At 43.9% G+C, this 22,524-nt stretch overlaps 1 protein-coding gene across 3 annotated transcripts in view; it reads left to right on the top strand.

Annotated features, from left to right (window-relative positions):
* DYM (dymeclin) overlaps window positions 1-22,524 on the top strand; it is a 326,106-nt gene that overhangs the window by 255,934 nt on the left and 47,648 nt on the right. For all 3 annotated transcript variants that reach the window (XM_075932691.2, XM_075932685.2, XM_075932689.2), the window contains 2 exons: window positions 6,645-6,827; window positions 20,638-20,751. In XM_075932691.2, coding sequence (XP_075788806.1) covers window positions 6,645-6,827; window positions 20,638-20,751 — 297 coding nt within the window. The remainder of the gene's footprint in view (window positions 1-6,644; window positions 6,828-20,637; window positions 20,752-22,524) is intronic.

Here is a 22,524-nt window from a genome sequence, read left to right on the forward strand (position 1 = left end):
TGCTGTTAAATGATGTTATCAAAGTACAGTTCCCCCAGTGCCAACTTGTTTATTGGATGTAAAATAGCGCCTTGATACCAAACTTTATAATTAAATTAGAAGTTCAAGGAGGCATGGAAGAACCAATTGCTAAAATCTGAAAACCTAATAATTTGTATTTATGAAACTAACTACATTAAAACATAGTGGTAAATTAGCCAAGGAAATCCATCTAATATCAGTTTAGGTTCTTTATGGGTATGTGTGGTTCTTAGCTACAAATTACCAAATTTCATCTGTTCACGCATCTCTGATAGTAGTAGTGTTTTGGTTCAGGAGAAAATGGTTAATAGAAAATCCCCAGAGTTCCTTTTAATCCTGGATTTATTTTTGAGAAATTGCTCCCATCGTGGGTTTAATATAGCATATTTTGATGCTTTTTGATATAGGTAATGGACATTTCCTTTTATTTTCCATTGTTGGCAATACACACCTGAGAGAGTGAATTGTATCTCATGAAATCTTATGTCCTAATACATTTGTTAGTCTTTAAGGTGTCACCGGATTCCTTGTTGTTTTTGCTGAAACAGACTGACATGGCTACCTCTCTAAAACCACTTTAAACTGTATCTGTATTATAATGGAGCTGGTCATGATACTATGTTTCTGGTTGCAAAGTGAAGTTTAATAAGAGTTGTAAGTTTTTAGTTTGTAAAAATCTCACGTATATAATGCTAGAAGATTTACCAGGCATTGCTTGGGCCCTTGGGGCAGGGAGCTGAGGGTGTGAGGAGTGCTCGAGTCATTGGGAGGGCAAGGAAGGACTCGGTGGGGTGCAGGAATTAGAGCAGAGGGTAGGTGGCTCAGGAAAGGGATGAGGAGCAGGAGTCAGGGCAGGGGGATTGGAAGGTGTGGGGGAGTTAAGGTAAGGGAATGGAAGCAGCTAGCAGCTGTTCCCTGGGGCCAGCCTGGTGCAGTGGGGGGCGGTGCTGACCAGTCACTGGCTGTCCCCTCAGGCCCAGCCTCCAGAGGAGAAGGGCTGTACTGCTAGCCAACAGCTATTCCTGGGGGCTGGGGCACTTGTCTCCCCTTCTCCCCCCCCCCCCCCGGTGGTCATTCGGGAGTATCACTTTTGGGTATCGCCCTCATCCCATTGTGCTAGGAGACACACACAGAGAGACAGACAGACACACAAACTCTCTCAAATATGTAGTAGATTGTGCACATATTCTGCTATGTTAAAGGAACATTAAAGTTGCAAAACTGCACTCAAAAGTAGGTAAATTCAGAACTTAAAACACTTCTGAAAGTATGAGGGGATATTATTATTCTGATGTTACACATGGAGCACTGTGGCATAGAGAGAGGAATATCAAAAGTGTCCACTGATTTGAGAGGCCCAGTTTGAGGTAGGCCTGATTTTTCAAAGTACTTAGCATTATATGGCACTTTACACAATCAAAATATTGCTCTTTCATTTTACTTGCAGTTCAAGCTTCCCTTCTCTCCCTTCACATATAGGCTTCCAGTCCCACTTTCCTAACCCATCTATTCCCAGTCTCTCCCTCAAGCTCTGTGTCAATCTACCTCCCTCCTAATCTCTTGTACTTTCTGCACTCAAATTTGGCATCATAATGAGGGAAACCTAGGTGTTGACAGGGGAAGAACTGAGAGCACAGATGTGTGTCTCAGTTCTGGTGCCTGGCACTACAGTGACCCATTGCACCCAGGGGCAGTAGTTAAAGGAAAGTCACTCATAGGCATGGGAAGTAAGAGTGTAGGGATGCTGGAGCACCTCCGGGCTCCTGGCCTAACACCCAGGGTTCCTGGCTGCCACCTCAAGCTCTGAGGGCTTCGCTGCTGGCTCTGGTCCTGGGGTCATGGCTGACAGCTCTGTGCACCATGGGGCTCTGCTTCTGCCCCACAAGCTGGAGGCTCTGCTGACAGCCTCATGGCCTGAGTTTCAGCTGCTGCTCTCACACACCAAGACTTTGCTAGAGCCTCAGCTGGCAGGGAAAGGAGGGGAGAACAAAGGTAAAAGGGGGATATCAGTACCCCCGCTCTTAAAAATGTTCCTGTGCCACTGAAGTCACTTTCAGCCGTTAGAGCTCTGAGATGGAACATATTTATTTACTCTGTTAGGATGGCAAATTTCAGCTGGGAAGGGATTGAGTAAGCTCAGTGCAGTTGGCAAATTTCAGCCCAAATAATTAAAGTTTGGCAAAGTTATAAGCAACTGAAAACTGTGTCTTACAATAGAAAGCTTCAGATGACCTTCAGTATAGAAGTTGCTAACTATGTCTCTTCTAATATATCCTTCTTGATTTTGTTCTATTTTAGGCCTGTCCATTAATGGCAGTTAACACATGAGATTAATGCAAAACAAATTGACTAGATTTAAAAAGTAGTTGCAAATAATCTGTTTTAACTGCACTATTAAACAATAATAGAATACTAGTTTACATATATTATAAATATTTGTGGATTTTTTCTATATTTTCTGATGTACTCATTTCAGTTACAACATGGAATACAGAGAGCACAGTGCTTACAGAATATTTTTATTACAAATATTTGCACTGTAATAAAGAAAAAAGAAATATTTTTTCCATTCACTTCAGACATGCAATCTCTTTACTGTGAAAGTGCAATACATAACTACACTCAGAATCAAAACAATGTAAAACATTAGAGTCTGTAAGTCAAAGCATTAAGGGTCATGTAATACCTTGCAACACCAGCTACAGCAGTGCCATGCAAACACCTGTTCTCATATTCAGGTGACATGAGAAAAAAGAAGCATCTACGTCTCAATCATGCACTTCAAAATACCAATTTGGAGAATTTTTATGGAGGGTCTAAGTTACATCCCCCAACCCCTTTTGTAAAACAACCAGTCACATGGCAGAGATTCCAAATCTAACATGACAGTAGACACGTTATGGCTGTATCCTCTCCTTTGCCACCAGTACATTCTAAATACTTTTGAAATTGAGTTCTGAATGCATTACCCTTTGCTATTGACAACATAACTTTCAAACTCCATCAGGAGCTTGATTGCACACACCCCTCCACACACAATCAATTTCTTGAAAAATCTGCCGATCACTAGGATTGCCAGGTGTCCAGTTTTGAACCGGACAGTCAGGTATTTGAGCTTTCTGTCCAGGAAACAAATTGAGAAAATACCGGACATTTATTTGTCCAGTATTTTCTAATAAGTTTTATTATCATGAGTATCAGTATGTAGTTGTGTACTGCCTGACTGGTAGATGCGCTCACGCTGCGTGAACGTGTCCACCAGCCAGGCAGTACGCAACTATGCAGTAGAGGAGGGGGTGGGGCCAGGGCAGGATGGAATCCCCGGAGCCAGACTTGCCCGTGTGCCCTGCCGGGACCATGTGTGGGATGGGCAGCACCCCGGAATCTGTGTACATGCGAGCCAGCCAGCCCCGCTCCCCGCCAGTCGGTTCTCCCTCCCAGCCAGCTCCGTTCCCTGCTGGCCGGTTCCCCCCCGGCCAGCCCCACTTCCTGCTGGCCGGTTCTACCCTCCCCCCCCAATATCTTCCGGCCAGCCCCACTCCCCCCAATGCCCTCCAGGCTAGCCCTGCTTTCCCCCGGCCAGCCCCATTCCCCCGACTCCCTCCCAGCCAGTTCTCCTCACCCCCGATCTGAGATCAAGGGTGTCTGCAATTTTTTTCAAACCATCTGGTAACCCTACTGATCAGACATTTTCAGGGCAGCAACCTGAACATCTGCTCACAAATTCACATATTGGTACACAGTTCCTCGGGACTAGCATCTGATGCGACACTGGGACTAACTGTTTTTATCAGTAAAAACCACATCTTTCCAGCAAGAAGCACTGTTCAACAGTCACCTAAAGTGGAAGCACCCGTACGTAGAGCACTGTGCAGATACAAAATGTGTATTTGTCCATATCCATAAAAATGAACTGCGACTATCTGCATTCACGGATGTAGATACTTGCAATATAAAACATATCTGCAGATTTGCAGGTCTCTACCCATAGGAATGCTACTCGAAGAAGAAGAGAAGGTTATTCAGTGCAGTAACTGAGGTTCTTCAAGAGATGTGTCCATAAATGTGCTCCACTACCTACTTTCCTCCCCTCTACTTCAAAGTTTCCACAGACAAGCTCTATGGTAGAGAAGGAACTGAAGGCAGTTTAGCCACACAGCTCTGTATAGCTGCCTAATGTGGCATGTAATGAAGAAAGCACATGAACAGCCCAAATAGGTTCTGCTACAGGTTGGACCTCCCTGGTCCAGAACCTTTGGGACCTTATTGATCCTCGATGAGGAGTTTTGCTGGACAAGGGGAGGTCATTTCTGGCCTCCCTACTGCCAGCCCTATCCCCTCCCCAGTCCCTTGCACCTAGCTTCTCATTGCCCTCTCCCCACTGCAGCCCACAGCTCCCATCCCAGCTGAGCCATGCCCTGGCTTTCCAGCTCCCACACACATTCACTGAGCTCATCTGAGTCACATGCTGGCTTCCTGCATCCTCTCCTCCCCCCTCCTGACACTGGAAGCTGTAGAGGAGATGAAGGTGGTGGGGAGGTTCTCCCAGTATGGAACAGCTGCGGAGAAACTAGTTTCTCTTCACTCTCCATAGGAACTAGTTGCAGCAAGATGGAATCCATTAGGGTACGTCTAGACTACATGCCTCTGGCGACAGAGGCATGTAGATTAGACTACCCGGCATAGGAAAATGAAGCGGCAATTTAAATAATCGCCGCTTAATTTAAATTTACATGGCTGCCGCGCTGAGCCGATCAGCTGTCGGCTCAGCGTGGTAGTCTGGACGTTCCGCGGTCGACATCAAAGGCATTTGTCAACCTCCCAGGTATGCTTCCTGGGATGAGGCATACCTGGGAGGTCGACAAATGCCTTTGATGTCGACCGCGGAACGTCCAGACTACCACGCTGAGCCGACAAACAGCTGATCGGCTCAGCGCAGCAGCCATGTAAATTTAAATGAAGCGGCGAGTATTTAAATCGCCGCTTCATTTTCCTATGCCGGGTAGTCTAATCTACATGCCTCTGTCGCCAAAGGCATGTAGTCTAGACGTACCCTTGATTCCTTTTCTCCCTTTATCTTCCTCTAGTTGGAATAGTGGCTACTTTTCTTCTCCTCCTCCTCCTTGGCAAAGAAGGCATTGTTAAACTGATATGTGGTAATTGATGCAATCTGAAGGGATTTTTAAAAGTGCTATTGCTTTATACTGGAAAGAAACTTTATTGTTTGTAGATGGAAAGTCCAGTACAATTCACTGGAATGATTCTTTTTCTCCCCATACTGTAAGCAGAGTTCTATTATGAAATAGGGAAGTGCTATAGATAGATCATGTCTTTTTCTGAAATGTAGAAGGCAATAGGCTCATGAGCTATTTATTCCTAATCCTGTGTCCAGGACAACAGGAAAGACTGGAAGCCATCATGGTGTGATTTTGCTCACCCTTACAACATCTCTAAAGAGTCCTGATTAACAGTGTCAGTGCTGGTGAGAGGTTGAACAGTATGAGCAGAGAGTTTTACCCATTGCCCACAGCCAAGAGAAGTCTGTTCTTCAGTGTAAACGCTGTCTGTGTGACATATCCTGGTGTGATGGCCCACTGGGATGGGTTCAGAATACTGTCAGGTGATGTTGGAGATGGAATTTTGCTAGTTTCTCTATGATCTTGTTCAGAATGGAAGGCTGAATTATGGGTAATCATTGTCTGGGCTGGTTGTCAAATACATTTAGTGCAATTGATCTAAAATATGGTGGCTTAGTGCACTACCAGTAGAGGACTTTTTCCACAGATCATCTGTGATCCAACTTCAGTAGCCTAGAACAGTGTTTCTTAACCAGTGGTATGAAACACTTGAGGGGTACTAGAGAGAAGTCTGGGGGGGTATGTCAACACAACTAAAATTTGGAGAAAACTGAATTTTGTTGTTAGTTTTATAGTGTTTTATTACTTTTGTAGTTTTTACACCCAAAAATTTCATCACTTGCTCAGCTATGATTAAGTTAACAAATGTGTTGCAATGGTAGAAAAAAAATGTTGTGTCTGAAAACTATAGGTACTGGGGGTACTTACAATTTTTTTTAAAAGGGGTACTTTATAAAAAAAAAAGTTGAGAAACACTGGCCTAGAATGTTCCCCAGTGCCAAAATAATTTGCAATAGAAAAGTTTAGTCTAGATTGTTTACCTACTTTATTTTTTCTTGTTGACTTTTTTCTGGCTCTCTGTTTACTCTCTCCTTTTTGTTTTCTGCACTGAGTGCTGAACAGAAAATAAAATGCAGTGCATCTGTACTGAGCTGCATTTACCTGTAGCACCTGCTAGGAGTGAAAATTGACTTAAACCACAGAACATCAGTGACTTTCACTCACTACAGTTACTGTGCTTATAGCTCTTTGAAGTGGGAGCATTCTGCAAACTGGACACTATCGTCCACTGAACTTTAAGGTAAAAGTTTGGATGTACAGAAGAAGAAAGCATAGTTATGTTACCAGACCAAAAAGAATGCAAGACTTGTCACTACTGTTGAGACATCAGGCAGCAAACTGCATTAGTAATAATACCTGAGTACTATCATCATTTCTGCCTAATGGTGGAAAATGGCATGTTAACCTTTTGCTTGTTTCTTAAAGGCACAAGACCTGAATGTGATTGAAGAAGTGATCAGAATGATGTTAGAGATTATCAATTCCTGCTTGAGCAATTCTCTCCACCACAATCCTAATTTGGTGTATGCGCTGCTTTACAAGCGGGATCTGTTTGAACAGTTTCGAACTCACCCCTCCTTCCAGGACATAATGCAAAATATAGACCTGGTAAGTAATATTTATTAGTCAGTTACAAGTGATAAAACAAGTCTCTTAAACACAGTTAGCTGATTATGCTTTTAAGATAAGTTATTTTTTCACATTTATTTATCCCTTTCTTTTGCTAGGTATTTTTAGACTCTCTTTAAAGTTTTGAGCCTACAAATCACGATTTGTAGTAAAGAGAAGGGTGGAACTTTTGAGTTGTTCTCAAATCCTCTCCCTTCCATCATTCTCTGGGACTGCACTATGAACCATACAGGTTTGGCTTCCATCCTTACTTGGCAGACACCATGACTTGTTCCATGAAATCAGTGAAACCCACTGATGAGGATTTCCCCAAGCTGCAACAAATCCTTTTTTGAAAGGAACCCACTCCAAGTGGTTGCCTTTCAGTTTTCTAAGGGAAGCCAGTGGTAGCTACTCTTTTTTTCCCACTCTGCAAGAGCACATCATCAGGCACCATCTTTCTTCACAGTAGGGCTTTTTCCAAAAGTAATCTCTCTTAATACTCCAGCGGTGGGAGAGGAGGAATAAACAAGTTAACCGCAGGCAGGCAGCTGTCTGACTGACTATGACCAGTCTGAACTTGTACTGCTTTGACCTGCAGAAGGGTCTGGTGAGTAGGAGTTTAGAAAAAAACAAAATCTTAGCACTAACTGCCCTCTACAGTAAATGCGATCCTAGTGCTACTCTCAAGTGGACCTATGCTGATTATTAGGATGAATTTGGACTTCTGTGTAGGGAGCCAGGTTATATGTCATATCTAGTTCAATACACAACAGACTTGCTGTGATGGGGGATTTGGTAGGAAAAGGGATTGGTAGTTAAGTATTTTCTAATATGAAATACAGCAGTGCCTTAAATATTAATGTATTAAGGACCTGGATTATAATTCTTGCTTAGAAAATAAATGTTACATTTCAGTAGATCGGCATTTTGACCTCCATTAGTTGGTATGTATACAGTAGTTCAGTGCAAATTGTTTTTTATCCATCTCTTCTGGTCATAGTTCAGGGATATGGTCAGCTACTTACTCAGGTTGAATGTTGTATTAATATTTTAATGTAATATTGTCAGTGGGTTTTTTTTCTTCCTTATAAACTAGCCAAATTAGCATTAGCAGCCTTATTTAGAAATTTAAATTGTAATTCATCACATTTCAAATCCATCACTCTCTTTCAGTTTGTGTGACCAGATGAGTTGGGTATAGATTAACTAAATAGTATAGTTTCATACTCATCCTGATCATAGCAAGAGAGGGTTGGTTGATTTTTAAATACAACAATATATTTCTATTTTGTGGTAGCACTTGGCATTCATAAAAATAAGACCAAAGCTAGTGGTAATGGGGCAGCTGTGTGCACCCTTCCCAATCCAGTTTTTTTCCCCTGGACCTGTAGTTTTCCACTTTTGTGTCATTTTGTCTGCAGCATACAGTGGGGAACAGACCTGGCCTACTGAAGCTTTAACTACAATTAATAGTTTTTTCCTGTCAACTGCACCATATCTAAACTTGAGCATAATTGTTACCTTTCTACCCAAAAGTAAATGGAATGAAAATGAGTATTTGAGTATAAAATAAAACTTGTTTTCATTCCCCCTTCAGTTTTAATTAACCTTGTTTATTGATATCTACCCAAATACTTTCGTTTTCCCACTTCTCTCTTAATTGTGATATCCATGCCATGTGCTCCTTATTAGCTGCTCCTTTGACATTTGAGGTCACTAATCACAAGACATGCTCTAAAATTGTTAAAGAAGCTCTTGTTGTATAATAGCCATTACAAATACAGCATTTAAATTCCCCGTCATAATGCCAAGAACTTATTTTGATTTCAGTAGGCAATCTACATGCACAACATGGATTCTCTGATCAGGCTCCTAATGATTAGGAATTCACTGTAATTTTGCTCTTTCATGAGAAATAGATTCAAGCTGCTGGAGCTTTAAGCTCTATAGCATGTTAAATTTCTTGCTGTAATAGGTACCTAGTTTGTCATGCGATGTTACTGAGAGTCTGTCAGTCATGTACTGGTTTATGTTTGCTTTAAATTGCCATATGAGTTAAACACACTTCCAAAGATCCATAAGCAGAGCCATTTGTATCTTAATCTGAAGTGGCTGAATTTCTTTCTCTTCCACTCACTGTTCTAATTTTGCAGTTGGTGAAAGATTTTTGAGAAAGTTCAGACCTCAAAATGCCCATGATCTCTCTCAGCTTCATTGTTAGATGATCTTATGATACAGGATTGTCAACAGGGGGATGGATGGGAATAGCCAACAGGGGATGGATCACTCAATGATTGTCTGTTCTGTTCATTCCATCTGGGGCATCTGGCATTCACCAATACTGAAACACAAGATCCTGGGCTAGATGAAACTTTGGTCTGACCTGCCCCTTCATCGGGTGGGGAGTGGCCAAAGGTGACAACACTTAATGAATAATTAACTGTCACAGTTCCCTTGTGTGGCGGGTAGCTCTGTACTTATTTATGAAGAGGTTTGATTTGTCCATGAACATGTGAGTCAGAGGTAGAGCCAGGAACAAAGCCCAAGTATTGCTGCCTGAAAAGCTCATGCCCATGAGACTATGCCTTCTGTGGAAGACAAAGGCATTCTTCTCCACGTAACTGTTAAATGCAGATTTACTAATGTAACCATTTAAACAAAGCCCTTTAATGTTAGGATATAGGATAGTGCCAAGCCGTTTCTGAACCCTTCTAACTATTTAAAGCTTTCCAAGGGAGTGTCTTGATATTTTAAATAACTTCTTTGTTAGGAAAGCAAAGATGTCAAAAATATTTTTAAAACGTACCTGTCACCAGCTAGCAGGTGGTGAGAGCTGTCAGCTTTCCCATCTGAATAAATTATTACACTCAATAGACTCTTCTGCTCACCCCCAATCCAGAAGTTGTTCCAACACAGTTGCTATTCCCTGGAGAAAAGAATCAGTCTTTCTCAGATTGCAGTTACCAAAGCATATGGACAAATCCTCCCATATCCTCCAGAAAGTAGTAAGGAGTATAACCCTCCACTTTACAAATGGAAACACTGAGGCAATGCAGTTAAATATTTCTCTAATATCACAAAAGGAATAAGCATCTGAACAGGGCCCAAGTGTCCCTGACTCCCAGAACTGTTCTCATGCCACTAGATTTCCCTTCTGTGCTCTGTGGATTAAATTCTGCCACTCTGTGGTTCTTAGGGTGCTGCAAAGTGCATGGAGTTCTGTAGAAGGATGCTGACTATCCCATGAAGTGGCACACAAACTAAAGCCCATCTTTAGAGCCATGCACAGACACAACATTTGTGTCCGCATCCACAGCTGTACCACAAAATGAATCACGAATATCCATGGATTTGGAGGGCTCTACCCATCTTTGGGTGGGATTCACCCATGCAGAAGGAAACAGGCCCTTGCCATGGAAAGTTGGTACCAACACTGCAAGCGGGGTGATTCCATCTTGGGTCTTTGGCTGTGCGCTGGTCAGTCTTCAGAAGCGCCTTTTCTCCAGCAAGGGCTGCCTGTGTTCGGGGCCTTTCTGTTTGTAGTGCAGCTGCCAGGTTTCAGCAGTTCCCAGATCACTGGCTACATGAGGGCCCCTAGACATCCAGATATAAGGTTATTTGGCGGTGGCTCAGCATCTTCCTCATGCCACATGCCAACTTCACCCAGCATCACCTCTATCTGACCCCTACAACATGGCAAACATGTTTGGCTCGCCACACCACATGCCATTGCGGACTCTAGCAGGGTGCACTTTTGCAGACGCCATTCATGCAGTAGAACTACTCCTTGCACAACTGGCAGGAGCAGGAACCAACAGCAAAATCCTGCTTACTGAATGGAATAATTCTTCCTTTACACTGGATGTAGAACTTTTTCCACCCCAAATTGTAATGCAGCATGCCAACATTGCATGCAGAAAGTAGTTGATGATTTATCCAATGTGAAAAATCTATAGTTTTTCTATACAGTGTTCACCCTTAAAAACTTGCTCAGATGTCTTAAATAACTAGTTATTTTGCCTCAGTATTTGAAATATTCAGGTTATTTCCTAGAAGTAATATTGCAGAGACCTAAATAACTTCTATATTTGTGGCAGGTGTTCAAAGGTAACCACTGAATAAAGCCGGGATGGGCAATAATTTTTAACTAGGTGCCACTTCAGAAATTTCTGAAGTGGCCCCGGGCCACCCCTGGAAGGGGCGGGACCTCAGGAGGAAGGGGCAGGGCCAGGACACTTCCATGCTTGCCTGCTCACAGACCGTGATTGGTCTAGGGGGTAGGAGAGCACTTGTAGTCTTTGCCCCCACCCTCCCTCTGCCCTGAGAGAACTGCCAGCTGTTCAGAGCAACTGGCAGTTCCCTCTAGATACCCATGCCCCTGGGGGTGGGAGGAGACTTCACATACTCCCCCCAGCCAATCAGGGCTTAGGGGTGAGGGGAGCATGCAAAGTCTCCTCCTGCCCTGCCCACATTCTGCAAGGAGTGTGCAGCACTTGGAAACACCACGCCCCTTATAGGACAAGAGGAGACTTTGCACGCTCCTCAGGCCAATCAGAGCCTAGGGGCAGGGGAAACACACAAAATCTCCTCTCACCCTGCCCCCTTCCTTCAAGGAATTTGCAGAACTTCTAAGCGCCACACACTCCCTGCAGAGTGGGAGGAGACTTTCCGTGCTCCCCCCATGTCACCCTCAAGCCCTGATTTGGCCTGGGGGCAGGGGGAGCACAGGAAGTTTCTCACTCCCTGCCCTCAGGCATGCAACACTTAGTCAACCCCTAGGCCAGTGGTTCCCAGTGCTGTACCCGTAGGTGCCATGGCGCCTGCTAGGGCATTTATGTGCGCCTGCCTAGTGACTAGGGCCAGCCCGAGCCATTCTTGCACCCTGGGCATGTGGCGCATGCGCGGCACCAATCCCACCCGGCCTGGCAGCCCTAAAAGGTTGGGGACCACTGCCCTAAGCCCTGATTGGCATCGGGGTGGGGGAGCAGCAGGGCCTCTGCCAGCTGGATCAACTCGTTTGGCAGGCCAGATCCAGCCCACGGAGGTCCTTTTGCCTACCCCAGGATAAAGCATTTTCCAATGTAAATTGGACATAGCTGTATTTCCCATCCCTATCTCGGTAATTATCATCACTGTATGAGTGGGAACATACAGGTACACTTAACACTGTAAACAATAGACTGCAATCAAAATACCTTCTGTTTCCTAGTCATTTATTTTTAATTTTAGAAAGTCATCTTACTGGGATTTTTTTATCTTGTTGAGCTAGGCTAAATGGGACAGTCTATATCTGGCTCCTACAGCTCAAAAGAATGGTATGATTTCTATTCTATCTTGCTACTGAAATATCACCCCTCCCCAAGAGCAGACTGTGTACCTGTCTTTATTTTACAAATGACCCCAAATTGGGCAAACTGCCTCATATGTCACAGAAGTTTGATAGAAGCTCCAAACAGGTAATTGCTAGAGCTGGACCCATGTTATGATTGTCATGGAGTGTCACCGACTTCATTACTTTCATGTTTCTTCTGACTGCTGTGAGAGTTGTGATAAGTAGTTGAACAAACTTAATTGGGAGCTGCTAAAATCCTTGTTTGATAGTCTGATAGAGAGCAGGAGCTCAGCAACAACAGTGTGATGATGCAGAGGATCAGCACAGTGTTTCCTAGGGAGAATTTTAATTCCCCATTGTGTCTCATGACTCCCTTCTCCCTTCCCAGTTAGAGACTTCTAAACTGGAAGATTTGGCTTGGCTCTAATATGGCCGCTTTTATTTTCAGGCCTGTTATTACAGAACTTACAGTGAGCATGAGCAAAAGGTTATTTTAGGTACAAACACTGTAAATGGCTTGTAGGGTTTCTTTTGTTCCGTTTTGGGGTTTTTTTTAACTGCATTTTCATGACTTTCTAAAAATGTCTGCTGAAAAAAATGCAGCCTTGCTGATTACAAGTCTGTTGAAATATTCCCAATGACAGATTTTTCACAATAATTTGCCTGGTTTTAAGTTTGTAAACTTAACAAGAACTGTAGCGTTCTTACAATACTTAATAATTTCCATGAAAGGATCACTTGAAAATTATCCCACAGTCCCATGAAGATTCTCAGATCTTTTAGTGAACCTTCTCAGAGTTTTAAGGTCAAGCTGGGTGTATTTATTGTTACTTTGGGTTTAATGTTGAAACTTTTGCACTGTTCTTATTGCTGATGCCTGAAGCTGCTTTTGTTAGAGCTAAAAGAGATAATCTGTTTTACCTGTGTTGCAGGTCAGTAGGGGCTAAGAGTAGTCACCATACTCTACCCACGTTACCTGTATGAATCGAGCTATGTCTTGGGAAGTAATCTTAGGTGAGGTGCAGGTCCTTACTATCTATTCTCATGAGAGGTTGTTTTTGTCCCTATCTTCTTTGGATTTGCTTGTGGGTTTGACATGTTACTCAGTGTGTACCCATGCTGTAAATCTAAAAATAACAAACCGCAGCAAATACAAATACCTTTGTTTTCACCATTTTAAAAAAAGTCAAGATTTTTGCACTTATTGCCAAGACTGTTTTCCTCTGTCACAGAGTTAACCTTGAAAATTGTATGCTGAGAAGGCAGAAATGAATCCTGCTGTTGTTTTTATCTATGAAAAATAGTTAAGAGTTGTGACATTGTTTGTTAGGCAGACAACAGTGCTGTGCAAGAAAGGGCTCACCGGCTGTGCAGCACTTCAGCTTAAGCTGAAATAGAATCCAAGCTATGGAAATATAGATGAATATGTTTTTTAGAACGTTTAATTTTTTTATACACTTTATAAATATAAATAAATATTTCTTTATTTCAAAATATCCAATAACTTCAGCAAACAAACTGGCAAAATGATGTACATTTTAGATTCTCTCATCATCATTATCAACAACCGTAGGCTCAATGCCCATTGGTGTCTGATGACTCCCTCACTATTTCCTTCCATCTTTCACTGTCCAGTGCAGAGTGGCTTAGTTTCTGTAGATTAGCTCTGCACCAATCCACTACATCATCTACTCATTCTCTGTAGGGTCTGTCTCTCCTATTCGGACCATCCATTATGCCAAATACCAGGGTCTTGTTGTTTCGCTCGTCGTTCATTCTGCAGATATGCCCAAATAGCTGTAACTTCCATTGTGTAATCTTCTGCAGTAGGTTCTCTTTCAGCTGTATCTTCCTATATAATTCCTCATCGGTGACCTTCGGCATCCATCTTATTCTCAGGATCTTTCTATAACAACTCCTCCCTGCCATACCTTAAACACCAAAACACCTTTATCATAAATTATAATTTCATTTTAGTTGTTGTGAATGTTGTGTGGCAGTCTCCCTCCTATAAAGAAGAACTAATGGTGCAGCTTCATTGGGAAATTGATGTAATAGGAAGGGAAGCAGTTTAGGCATTATTGTCAGGTGGGCCAAATTGTTTTGAACACCCAGTACAGAAAAGTCCTTTTTGTAATAGGGAAGGGAAGCAGTTTGGCCCTGACTATGCTGGTTGCCAAAGATTATGCAGTCCCTTTTAACAGTTGGACCAGGATGGAAGAGCAACCTTTTACCACGGGTCATCTTCCTCCTTATATATTTGAGCATGCAGAGCTTTAAATAATTCAGAGGAACCAGCCTGAGTTGTTCATTTCATCTTTGTAGTTATTTACTGTTTCCATCAGACCAGTTGCTCCAATGATTAGTGAGAATAGTCATTTGCAATGTATCAAAATGGACACTACATAAAAGTGCTCAAATACTTGGAAATTGTGCTTCTTTTGGCCTCAAATCCTTCTTTGCAAAGGTTGTAAAAATGTGTTTACCCTTGGGGTTTAAAATACTATGATAAAACTGAAGTACTTTCAATTTTGCATGCATTTTTTAAGTAGGCAAGAGATTAAGTTGAGGTTTCAGTTAATTTTCAAGATTTATTTAAATATAGCTATTTAGGGTTGGATTCTAATTAAGGCTCTTGACCGCTGGAAAATAATTAGCTTTTATTGAATAATTCCAAATTCTAAAAATGAACTTTGTGTCTGTAAGGAATTATTTCTGATTTTCCAAGTGTATGTTCCTCCTTTTTCTTAAAAACAAAAAATAAAACCCCACCTGCTACATCTTGTAATAGTACGTCTCCAGGTTTGTTTGGACCAATAAACACTATAAAATCAGTTACCTTCGGTTTCAGCAGAGAAGTGGCTTGGAGGGAAAAAGGGTGCTCATCTCTCCTCACTGTTTTGTAGATAGTTTTTTACTTCAGCAATACTAGTTGGATGTTGAAGAATACCATACCACTGACTTGTTTTAACTATTCACTCCTACACATGATATACCTGTTCATTTCTCTGAGAAGCTGCCATCAACTCAAACTTGAGCTACGGTAGCTTGAAATATTTTGAGTACTGTGATCTATATATAGTGTATCTCTTTTTTTTTTGTAAACCCACGAGAGATTTTAATATAGATTGAACCTCTCTGGTCCAGCACCCTCAGGACCAGACTGGTCCCAAACAAGTGAATTTGCCAGACCAGGGCAGGTCAGGCGTCCAGGATCACCCGAGGCTCCCCTCCTGGCTGCTGCCCCGGGAGAACCCGGAGGCCTGACCTCCTCCAGCTCACCTGCCTATCTCTGCCGCCCCCCTGGGGCTCTACTCCCTAGCCCATGTGGCGGCAGCTGCTCCCAGGAGTTCCCTGACCCCGTGCAGGGCGGAGGAAGCTGCTCCTGAGATTCCCTGACCCAGTCCCCTATGCTGTGGCAGCTGCTCTGGGGCTATCTACCGCTAGGTCACTGGCCCTGCTGGCTGTCGCCAACCAGACGGACCATGGATGTTGCCAGACCAGAGAGTCCTGGAGGAGAGAGGTTCAACCTGCATTTGGAATATTTAAAAATGGAATTACTCAAATATGCCCTCTAATTGATTATTTTAAAATCTTAACACTTAAGCAATTGTATATTTTACCTTAATTATATCTATTTATTTAGATATCAGTCTTACACTTCACAGCAAAGAATATCCATCCAAAGCTCTGTGTGCTTTGGCATACATTGAAAACACAAAGTAGTTGATAAAAGTAAAAACTGACAAAAGCGGCAGTTCCGTTTCCCACTCACCAGTATATGAAATACAAGATTACATCCCATATATTGGTATCTTCTCCTCAGTGTTTTACACAAAATGGTACTTGTATATGGTATCAAGATTACCCACAGTTCCTTCTACATAAATCATTTTGAGTGGAGTGATTTTATATAAATTTGGCTAAAAATACGAGGCAACATTTTGTTTTCAGTGAAGCCACAAACTACACATATTTAAAACAAAAGCGGCGAGGAGTCCTGTGGCACCTTATAGACTAACTGAAGTGTAGGAGCATAAGCTTTCATGGGCAAAGACCCACTTCGACAGATGCACGAAGTAGGTCTTTGCCCATGGAAGCTTGTGCTCCTACACTTCAGTTAGTCTATAAGGTGCCACAGGACTCCTCGCCACTTTTACAGATTCAGACTAACACGGCTACCCCTCTGATATTTAAAACATTTTATTGTATTTATGCCAAACAAATCAACATTAAGTGTATTGCTATCCATTTTATCAAGTGTTTACATGCTTCCAGAATTTTGGTGTATTTCCTATTTAATCAAACTCCCATCTTAGCTAATGAGCTGTTAGTATTGTTTGTTGGACAGAACATTTCAAACATTATAATGTTATTTCTTTTGCATAATACATTGCTTAAGGACAACATATTTGTGTGGTGTAGGAGATATGTCTGTTGGTCTAATGGGACTGCCTAAAAGATAAAGGATTTTGTAATTTTATGACATTTTCAAACCACTTTTTAACTGCATTATTTCCCTTTAAACCATTGCTTAAATACTCTTGTGAAAAGAATCCCTGCAGTGTTTGTAATATAATATTTTTGTATTTAATTTGTTTTGTACTTTGCAATTTCCAGAGAAGATGATAGCACATCTACCTGTCCTAAAAAGGAGGCAGAGCTTGCAGCCTGCTCGAGATAAAGGAGTCACTAATTTGAATCCCAGAGTAATCAAACTATCAGCTGTCTTTGTTTTACTAACAGCAGCCGAGTTGGGAGGCATAATTAGGTTAATGGTTCCTGGCTCCAGCTGTGTGTCTCGCTTAACAGAACAAAGGCAGCTCCACTGAGATTCTGTAATATAGTACACTTTTTTTTAACTTGGAGATAATTAACACAGGTTACTTCAGTGCGCTGGAGTTGTAAGCCTTCAGATGCATAATGTAGAATTACTTGCTTGTCCAAAAACTCACTCTTTCTATCTCCTGCATTCTCACATAACGGAACATGTAAACAGGTATATTTACATATGGAATATGTACACGGATTTGGGAATATTCAGATGGAGATAGCCAATCAGACATCCAGCTACTCATTTGTGCATACATTTCTGTAGGCCCATAAAGTGCCTTCAGTTGTGCTCTGGTAATTGGGTCATGGATTAAGTACCTTTTTTTTTTTTTTAAAGAAATGCAGGCAGGCTTTTGTGTCCTTGACCATAATTTACTCTTTCTGCACTCTTGTACAATGTACTATGCTCCAGTGTGCGTTGTATGGTTGCCACCATCTTCCTGACGAATTAGTGTCATTTTCAAAGTGCTTTAAGTTCTTTGGAGTTGAAAGGAGATATAGATATATATAGATATATATATAGGATGACTGTATTCTTGTTTCATGCTATTCCATGTCAAAGAGCTGGGGCTGGATCACTTGCTTTTACTGGAACCTTAAGGTGGATGATGCAGGTGAAGCCCTGATTAACAGGGGCAAGCTGGACTAGGGAAGGAAGGATAAAATATGGTGTCAGCCTGGCCTGGTCAGTGGGCTGCATGTGGAGTTCTGAGTCTTGGGGGAGCAGCAACAGGAAGGAACAGACAGCATAGATATGTTGGGAACATGGATGTGTGGTTAGTTTTAATCACTGTGGTTTGCGTGTCCCCTAATGTTGTCAACTCTCACAGTTTTATGACCATATTTCATGATTTTTTAAAATCCCCAGTTCTTGGAGTCATGTGATTACATGCAAATCTCAGTTTCCATTTTTTGAAAATGAAAGTGCATTTCTGGCCATAACGGTTAGGGAGAAAAGCCTGAAAATTTGGACCCTACAAACTCAAAATGTAGAGGTGCACACATGAAATTTAAAAAATGATTGATTTCTGGGTACCTGACTCATGCTGTTTGGTCACTTGGGACTATGCCAGCCACCATATTTGTTCTGAGTTTTGTGTGATTTTTGGATCTCTTCACTCCAACTTTATTAACACTGAGTCCCAAACCCTGTGGTCCTGAGTGTCTCATTTCTCTGCTCACTCTGCCTCTGGTTTAGTTAGGTGGGTAGGTTTATTGAATTTGCCTTTAACCCTAAAAATCACCCCTTTCTTGAGGCCTAACCAGCCATAGCTGGTGAGACAGAGAACCAGGGCAGGAGTTTCAGTGCATGGGTCTGGGAAGTGTGCTTAGTTCCCAACTTTCCAAGAGCAGCAAAATCTCAAGCTAGCACCAAGTACTACTTTAAATGTGTGAACTTGCATCTCTGACTACTTGGGTCCAACTGTGATGGAAACATTAAACTATCCTGTTTTCTAAAATTGATGTTTTGCTTCAACCACAGATTAATTGGTCTTGAGGCAAGAATCGTTAAGTAACATTTTATGGTCTGTATTATGCACGAGATTTATGCTGGGGACCGGCAAACCCATTCACAAACCTTTGGCAGACCGGTAACATTGTATTTGCATATTCATCATACAAATAATGAATATGCAAATACACAAATAGAATGTTATGTGGCCGCCTGGCCCTAACCCACCCCCTTGCTCCCCAGTGCCTAACACCCCTTGACCTCCACCCCTATTCCCTATGCTCTTTCACCCTTTAACCTCTGACCCCTATAATCCATGCCGACACCCTCTTGCCCTGTGACCCTCTTGCCCTGTGACCCTACCATGCCCACGCAACACCCCTTTGTCCCCCCAGTCCCAACACTCCCCAGAGTGAAGCTGTCCCCCTAAGCAGCATGCGTGTTACTGCTGCGCGGAATGGGGGAATGGCTGTTGGCAATGTGCTCACTCCCTCTCCTTTGCGCACCCTCATTCCCCAAGTGTGTTTTGCATCCTGATGGGTAGGGGTAGAGCATGGAGACCTGGCCTGGCCATCATGACCAAGGAGGGAGGGAAGAAGGCGCCTTCTTCTCTGCCTCCTGCTGCCGCAACCGGCCAAATCGGTCTCGGGGGCAGAGCCCCGGGCCCCAGGTGGCCACCATTACTGAAAGCGTAGGAGAGAGGGAGGCTCCTCCTGTTGCTGCCTTAGCACCACTGCTGGCAAAACAGGCTACACTGGCAGAGTGTGGAGCCCCAGCTGGCTGCCATTACCAAGGAGGAAGGGAGGTTCCTCCACCTCCACTGCCTCCTGCTGCCACTTCTGCCCTAGCGCCACTGCCAGCAAAAGCGGCAGTGTGAGTAGGAGGAGTGGCCATTGGCTCCCTCCTCCTCCATGCCGCCTCCCTCCCCAAGCACAGAGGAGAGAGGAAGGCTCCTCCTCCTCCTCCATGTCCTCCTGCCATTCCTCAGCCACCGTGGGTGCTGGAGCTGAGCCTCCATGAACTGGCAACCAGCAGTTGGGAACCGCTGGACTAGGTGGTCCCTTCTGGCCTTTAAAATCAATGACAATAGATATTAATAGAAATTAGAGATGGGAGAACTAGTGGATCTTCCTGTCCAGTGGTCCCCAACGTGGTGCCCACGGGCACCATGGTGCCTGCTGGGCCATTTCTGTGCGCCCGCTGAGTGATAGGAGCTGACCCCACCTCCGGGCGCATGGGCGGTGCCTGGCCCCGGGGCGTGCAGCGTATGGTGGTCCCGCCCCCAGGTCCACAGTGCAAGGGCTGTGCTGGCCCCATAGTGTGCGGCACAAGTGTGGCGCTGGCCCCAGGCACATAGCACGGGCAGCGCTGGCCCTGGGCGCGTGGCACAGGGGCAGTGCCGGCCCCAGGCACGCAGCACGTGGGTGGCCCCGTCCCCGGGTGCGTGGTGCATGGGCATCCCAGCCCCTGGGCACATGGCACAGGAGCAGCGCCGGCTCTGGGAGTGTGGCGCATGGATGGCACTGCGTTCGCGGCGTATGGGTGGCCCCACCCCCGGGCACGTGTGCAGTCCTGCCCCTGGGCGTGTGCGCAGCCCCACCCCCGGGTGCCCGGCGCGTGAGTGGCCCCGCCCCAGGTGCCTGGCAGCCCTAAAAGGTTGGGGACCACTGTTCTAGGCCATCTCCTGCCAAAGCAAGATAGTTCCCAACAATGCTTTTTCTAATGCTTTCTCCACTATAGTTTTGAAATCTTTTAAGGAATGTGACGTCCACTGTTAAGTTTTAGGTAGTTGTGAATTTGTTTCAATAAAAACCAATTCATTACAAGCATATTTGAATCAAATATTAACCAGAAGTTTTCTTATATGTAACAATGGAGGAAATAAATAAGATATTACACAGATTTCTGTTATTCAGCATCATATATATAAACAGAATGTAAATCTATTAATTGAATTGCATTGCTAAATGAACTGTATTAATCAGCCACCTACACTACAGCTGAAGAATGTTGATAATTTCCATAAATCAGCACATTCCTTGCTTGTGCCATAAGTAATTATGCATCTTTAGAAACAAAACAGTTTAAAGATATTATGATCAAAGGAAAGAGAGAAAATGATTGTTTCATTTGTGAACTGGCAAAATTATCTTTCTTACGCTTGTTTGTGTTATCACTTTCTGTTCCAGGTGATCAGCTTTTTCAGCTCACGCTTAGAGCAAGCCGGAGCCCAGCTGTCAGTGGAAAGGGTTCTGGAAATCATCAAACAAGGAGCTGTCGCATTGCCCAAAGACAGGTTAAGAGTAAGTGCTGGCAAAGACTTAATTAATTAGAACGCTACATTTTAATTAACTATGTCAAGATGTCATTTTTCTTTTGAGATCAAGCCATATAATACTACATTATGGATTGCAATATGTTTGTTTTTTATTTAAAATACCTCATTAGTTTAGACTGAAAGCTTATGTTTTTGTTTTATTTATGTGTAAAATGTTTTTTCTTGATTTGTTAGTGAATTTTGATGCCTACAAGTTAGAGACATTAGAATGCACCCAGGGTAGGACTTTCTCATAACATCTCAGAGATGGAGTCTTTACTCTGTGACCACACTGTTAAAATTCTCAACCAGGCCCACCTCATTTCCCAGTTTTACTATTGTCTCATCATCCTCTCTGGCCTTCCAGGCATCCAGATTGCCCTTGCAGGGCCACACAACACTGCTCAGATCACTTTCCTGATCCATATTTCATGGGTAGAAAAAAAATGGCCCACTGAAAACAACCAACTTGAAGTCCTAATCTTGTTTGAACACAGGCACCCTGTTTGATCCTGAATGAGCACTTAACAGACTTGGTTCCCCAACTGTATGGTGGGGAATTGTAGCACATTCCTACCTCTCACAGAGGGTGTTCACATTTGTCCGTTGGTTGGTAGGTCATGCCAAAACCATCATGAACAGTGTGAGCAATGCACTGTGGGTATGTATCCCACAGTGAAGTGCTGTGAAAAGGCAGAGTTCCTTGCACATTTTGGGATTCCCTCTGAGTTCTTCCATGCTTCCTCAGCTCCTGGGAGCAGTGTCACAAGTAGCTCTGTGAGCTGTCTGTGCTGAGGAATGTCCAAGTAGCACAGCAGCCTGTTTCCCCCGCTCACCCCCTCCTGCAGCAGCAGTCTGCCTGCCACCACATTGCTTGTGCAAGGCAAAACAGGAGCTAGGGTTGTCAGGTGTCCAGTTTTCACCCGGGCAGTCTGGTATCTGCTGGCTCCGTCCGGTTAAAAAAAAACAAAACAAAAAAAAACACCCAGGAAATACCAGACATGTACAATGTCCGGTATTTCTCGTTCCCCTGGGACAGAAGCCCAGCGGTGACAATTTTCCCCTGGCACGTCTGGCGGGGACAGGGGCGGGGGAGTGAGAAGCACGGTAGAGTCTATCGAAGAGGGGGCAGGAGGGGGCATTTGCCAGATGCCACACTAGGGGGGCGCCAGGCTGGGCTGGGAGCGGAGTTCACACTGCTCTGGCCCACGTGACCAGCAGAAACTGGGAGCTGGCCACGTGATGCCTCCCTCTCTCTACAATGGGAGCCAAGGCAGCCGGGCCGGGTGGCAGGAGGAGCACTTTAAAAGTCAGATTGTTCCTCCATGCCTGGGTCTGCAGAGGGGAGGGGGAAGATTTGATTGGGGCGGAGGCTCCTGGCTCTGGGGATGCCTACCTCAGGGGGAGGGGGTAGTGCACTGGGATGAGGGGAAGCTGCGGGGGGGGAGGGTGAGTGCATTGGGATGGGGGGGACTAGGAGGCCTGGCTCGGAGGGGGGGGCATTGGGGGTTAGTGTGTGATCCAAAACTGGAGGGAGTGGTGCAACTTTTTTGCTTCTGCTTACCATCTTTGGTCTCTCCCTCCCCCTTTTTTTTTCCTCCCTTGACAGAATTTTTCCCCAGTGTTGTGGTTGGTTGGTTTGGGGTTATTTTGGTGCGGGAGAGGGATGTTCAGTATTTTTTGTCAAACCATCTGGCAACCCTAACAGGAGCAGTCTCTTTATGTGTTCCCTACACTGAGCAGTGCACTCAGCTGTCAG

Source organism: Pelodiscus sinensis, chromosome 6 (genome assembly GCF_052426305.1).
Source record: "Pelodiscus sinensis isolate ZL-2025 chromosome 6, ASM5242630v1, whole genome shotgun sequence".
In the NCBI taxonomy this organism is placed as follows: Eukaryota; Metazoa; Chordata; order Testudines; family Trionychidae; genus Pelodiscus; species Pelodiscus sinensis.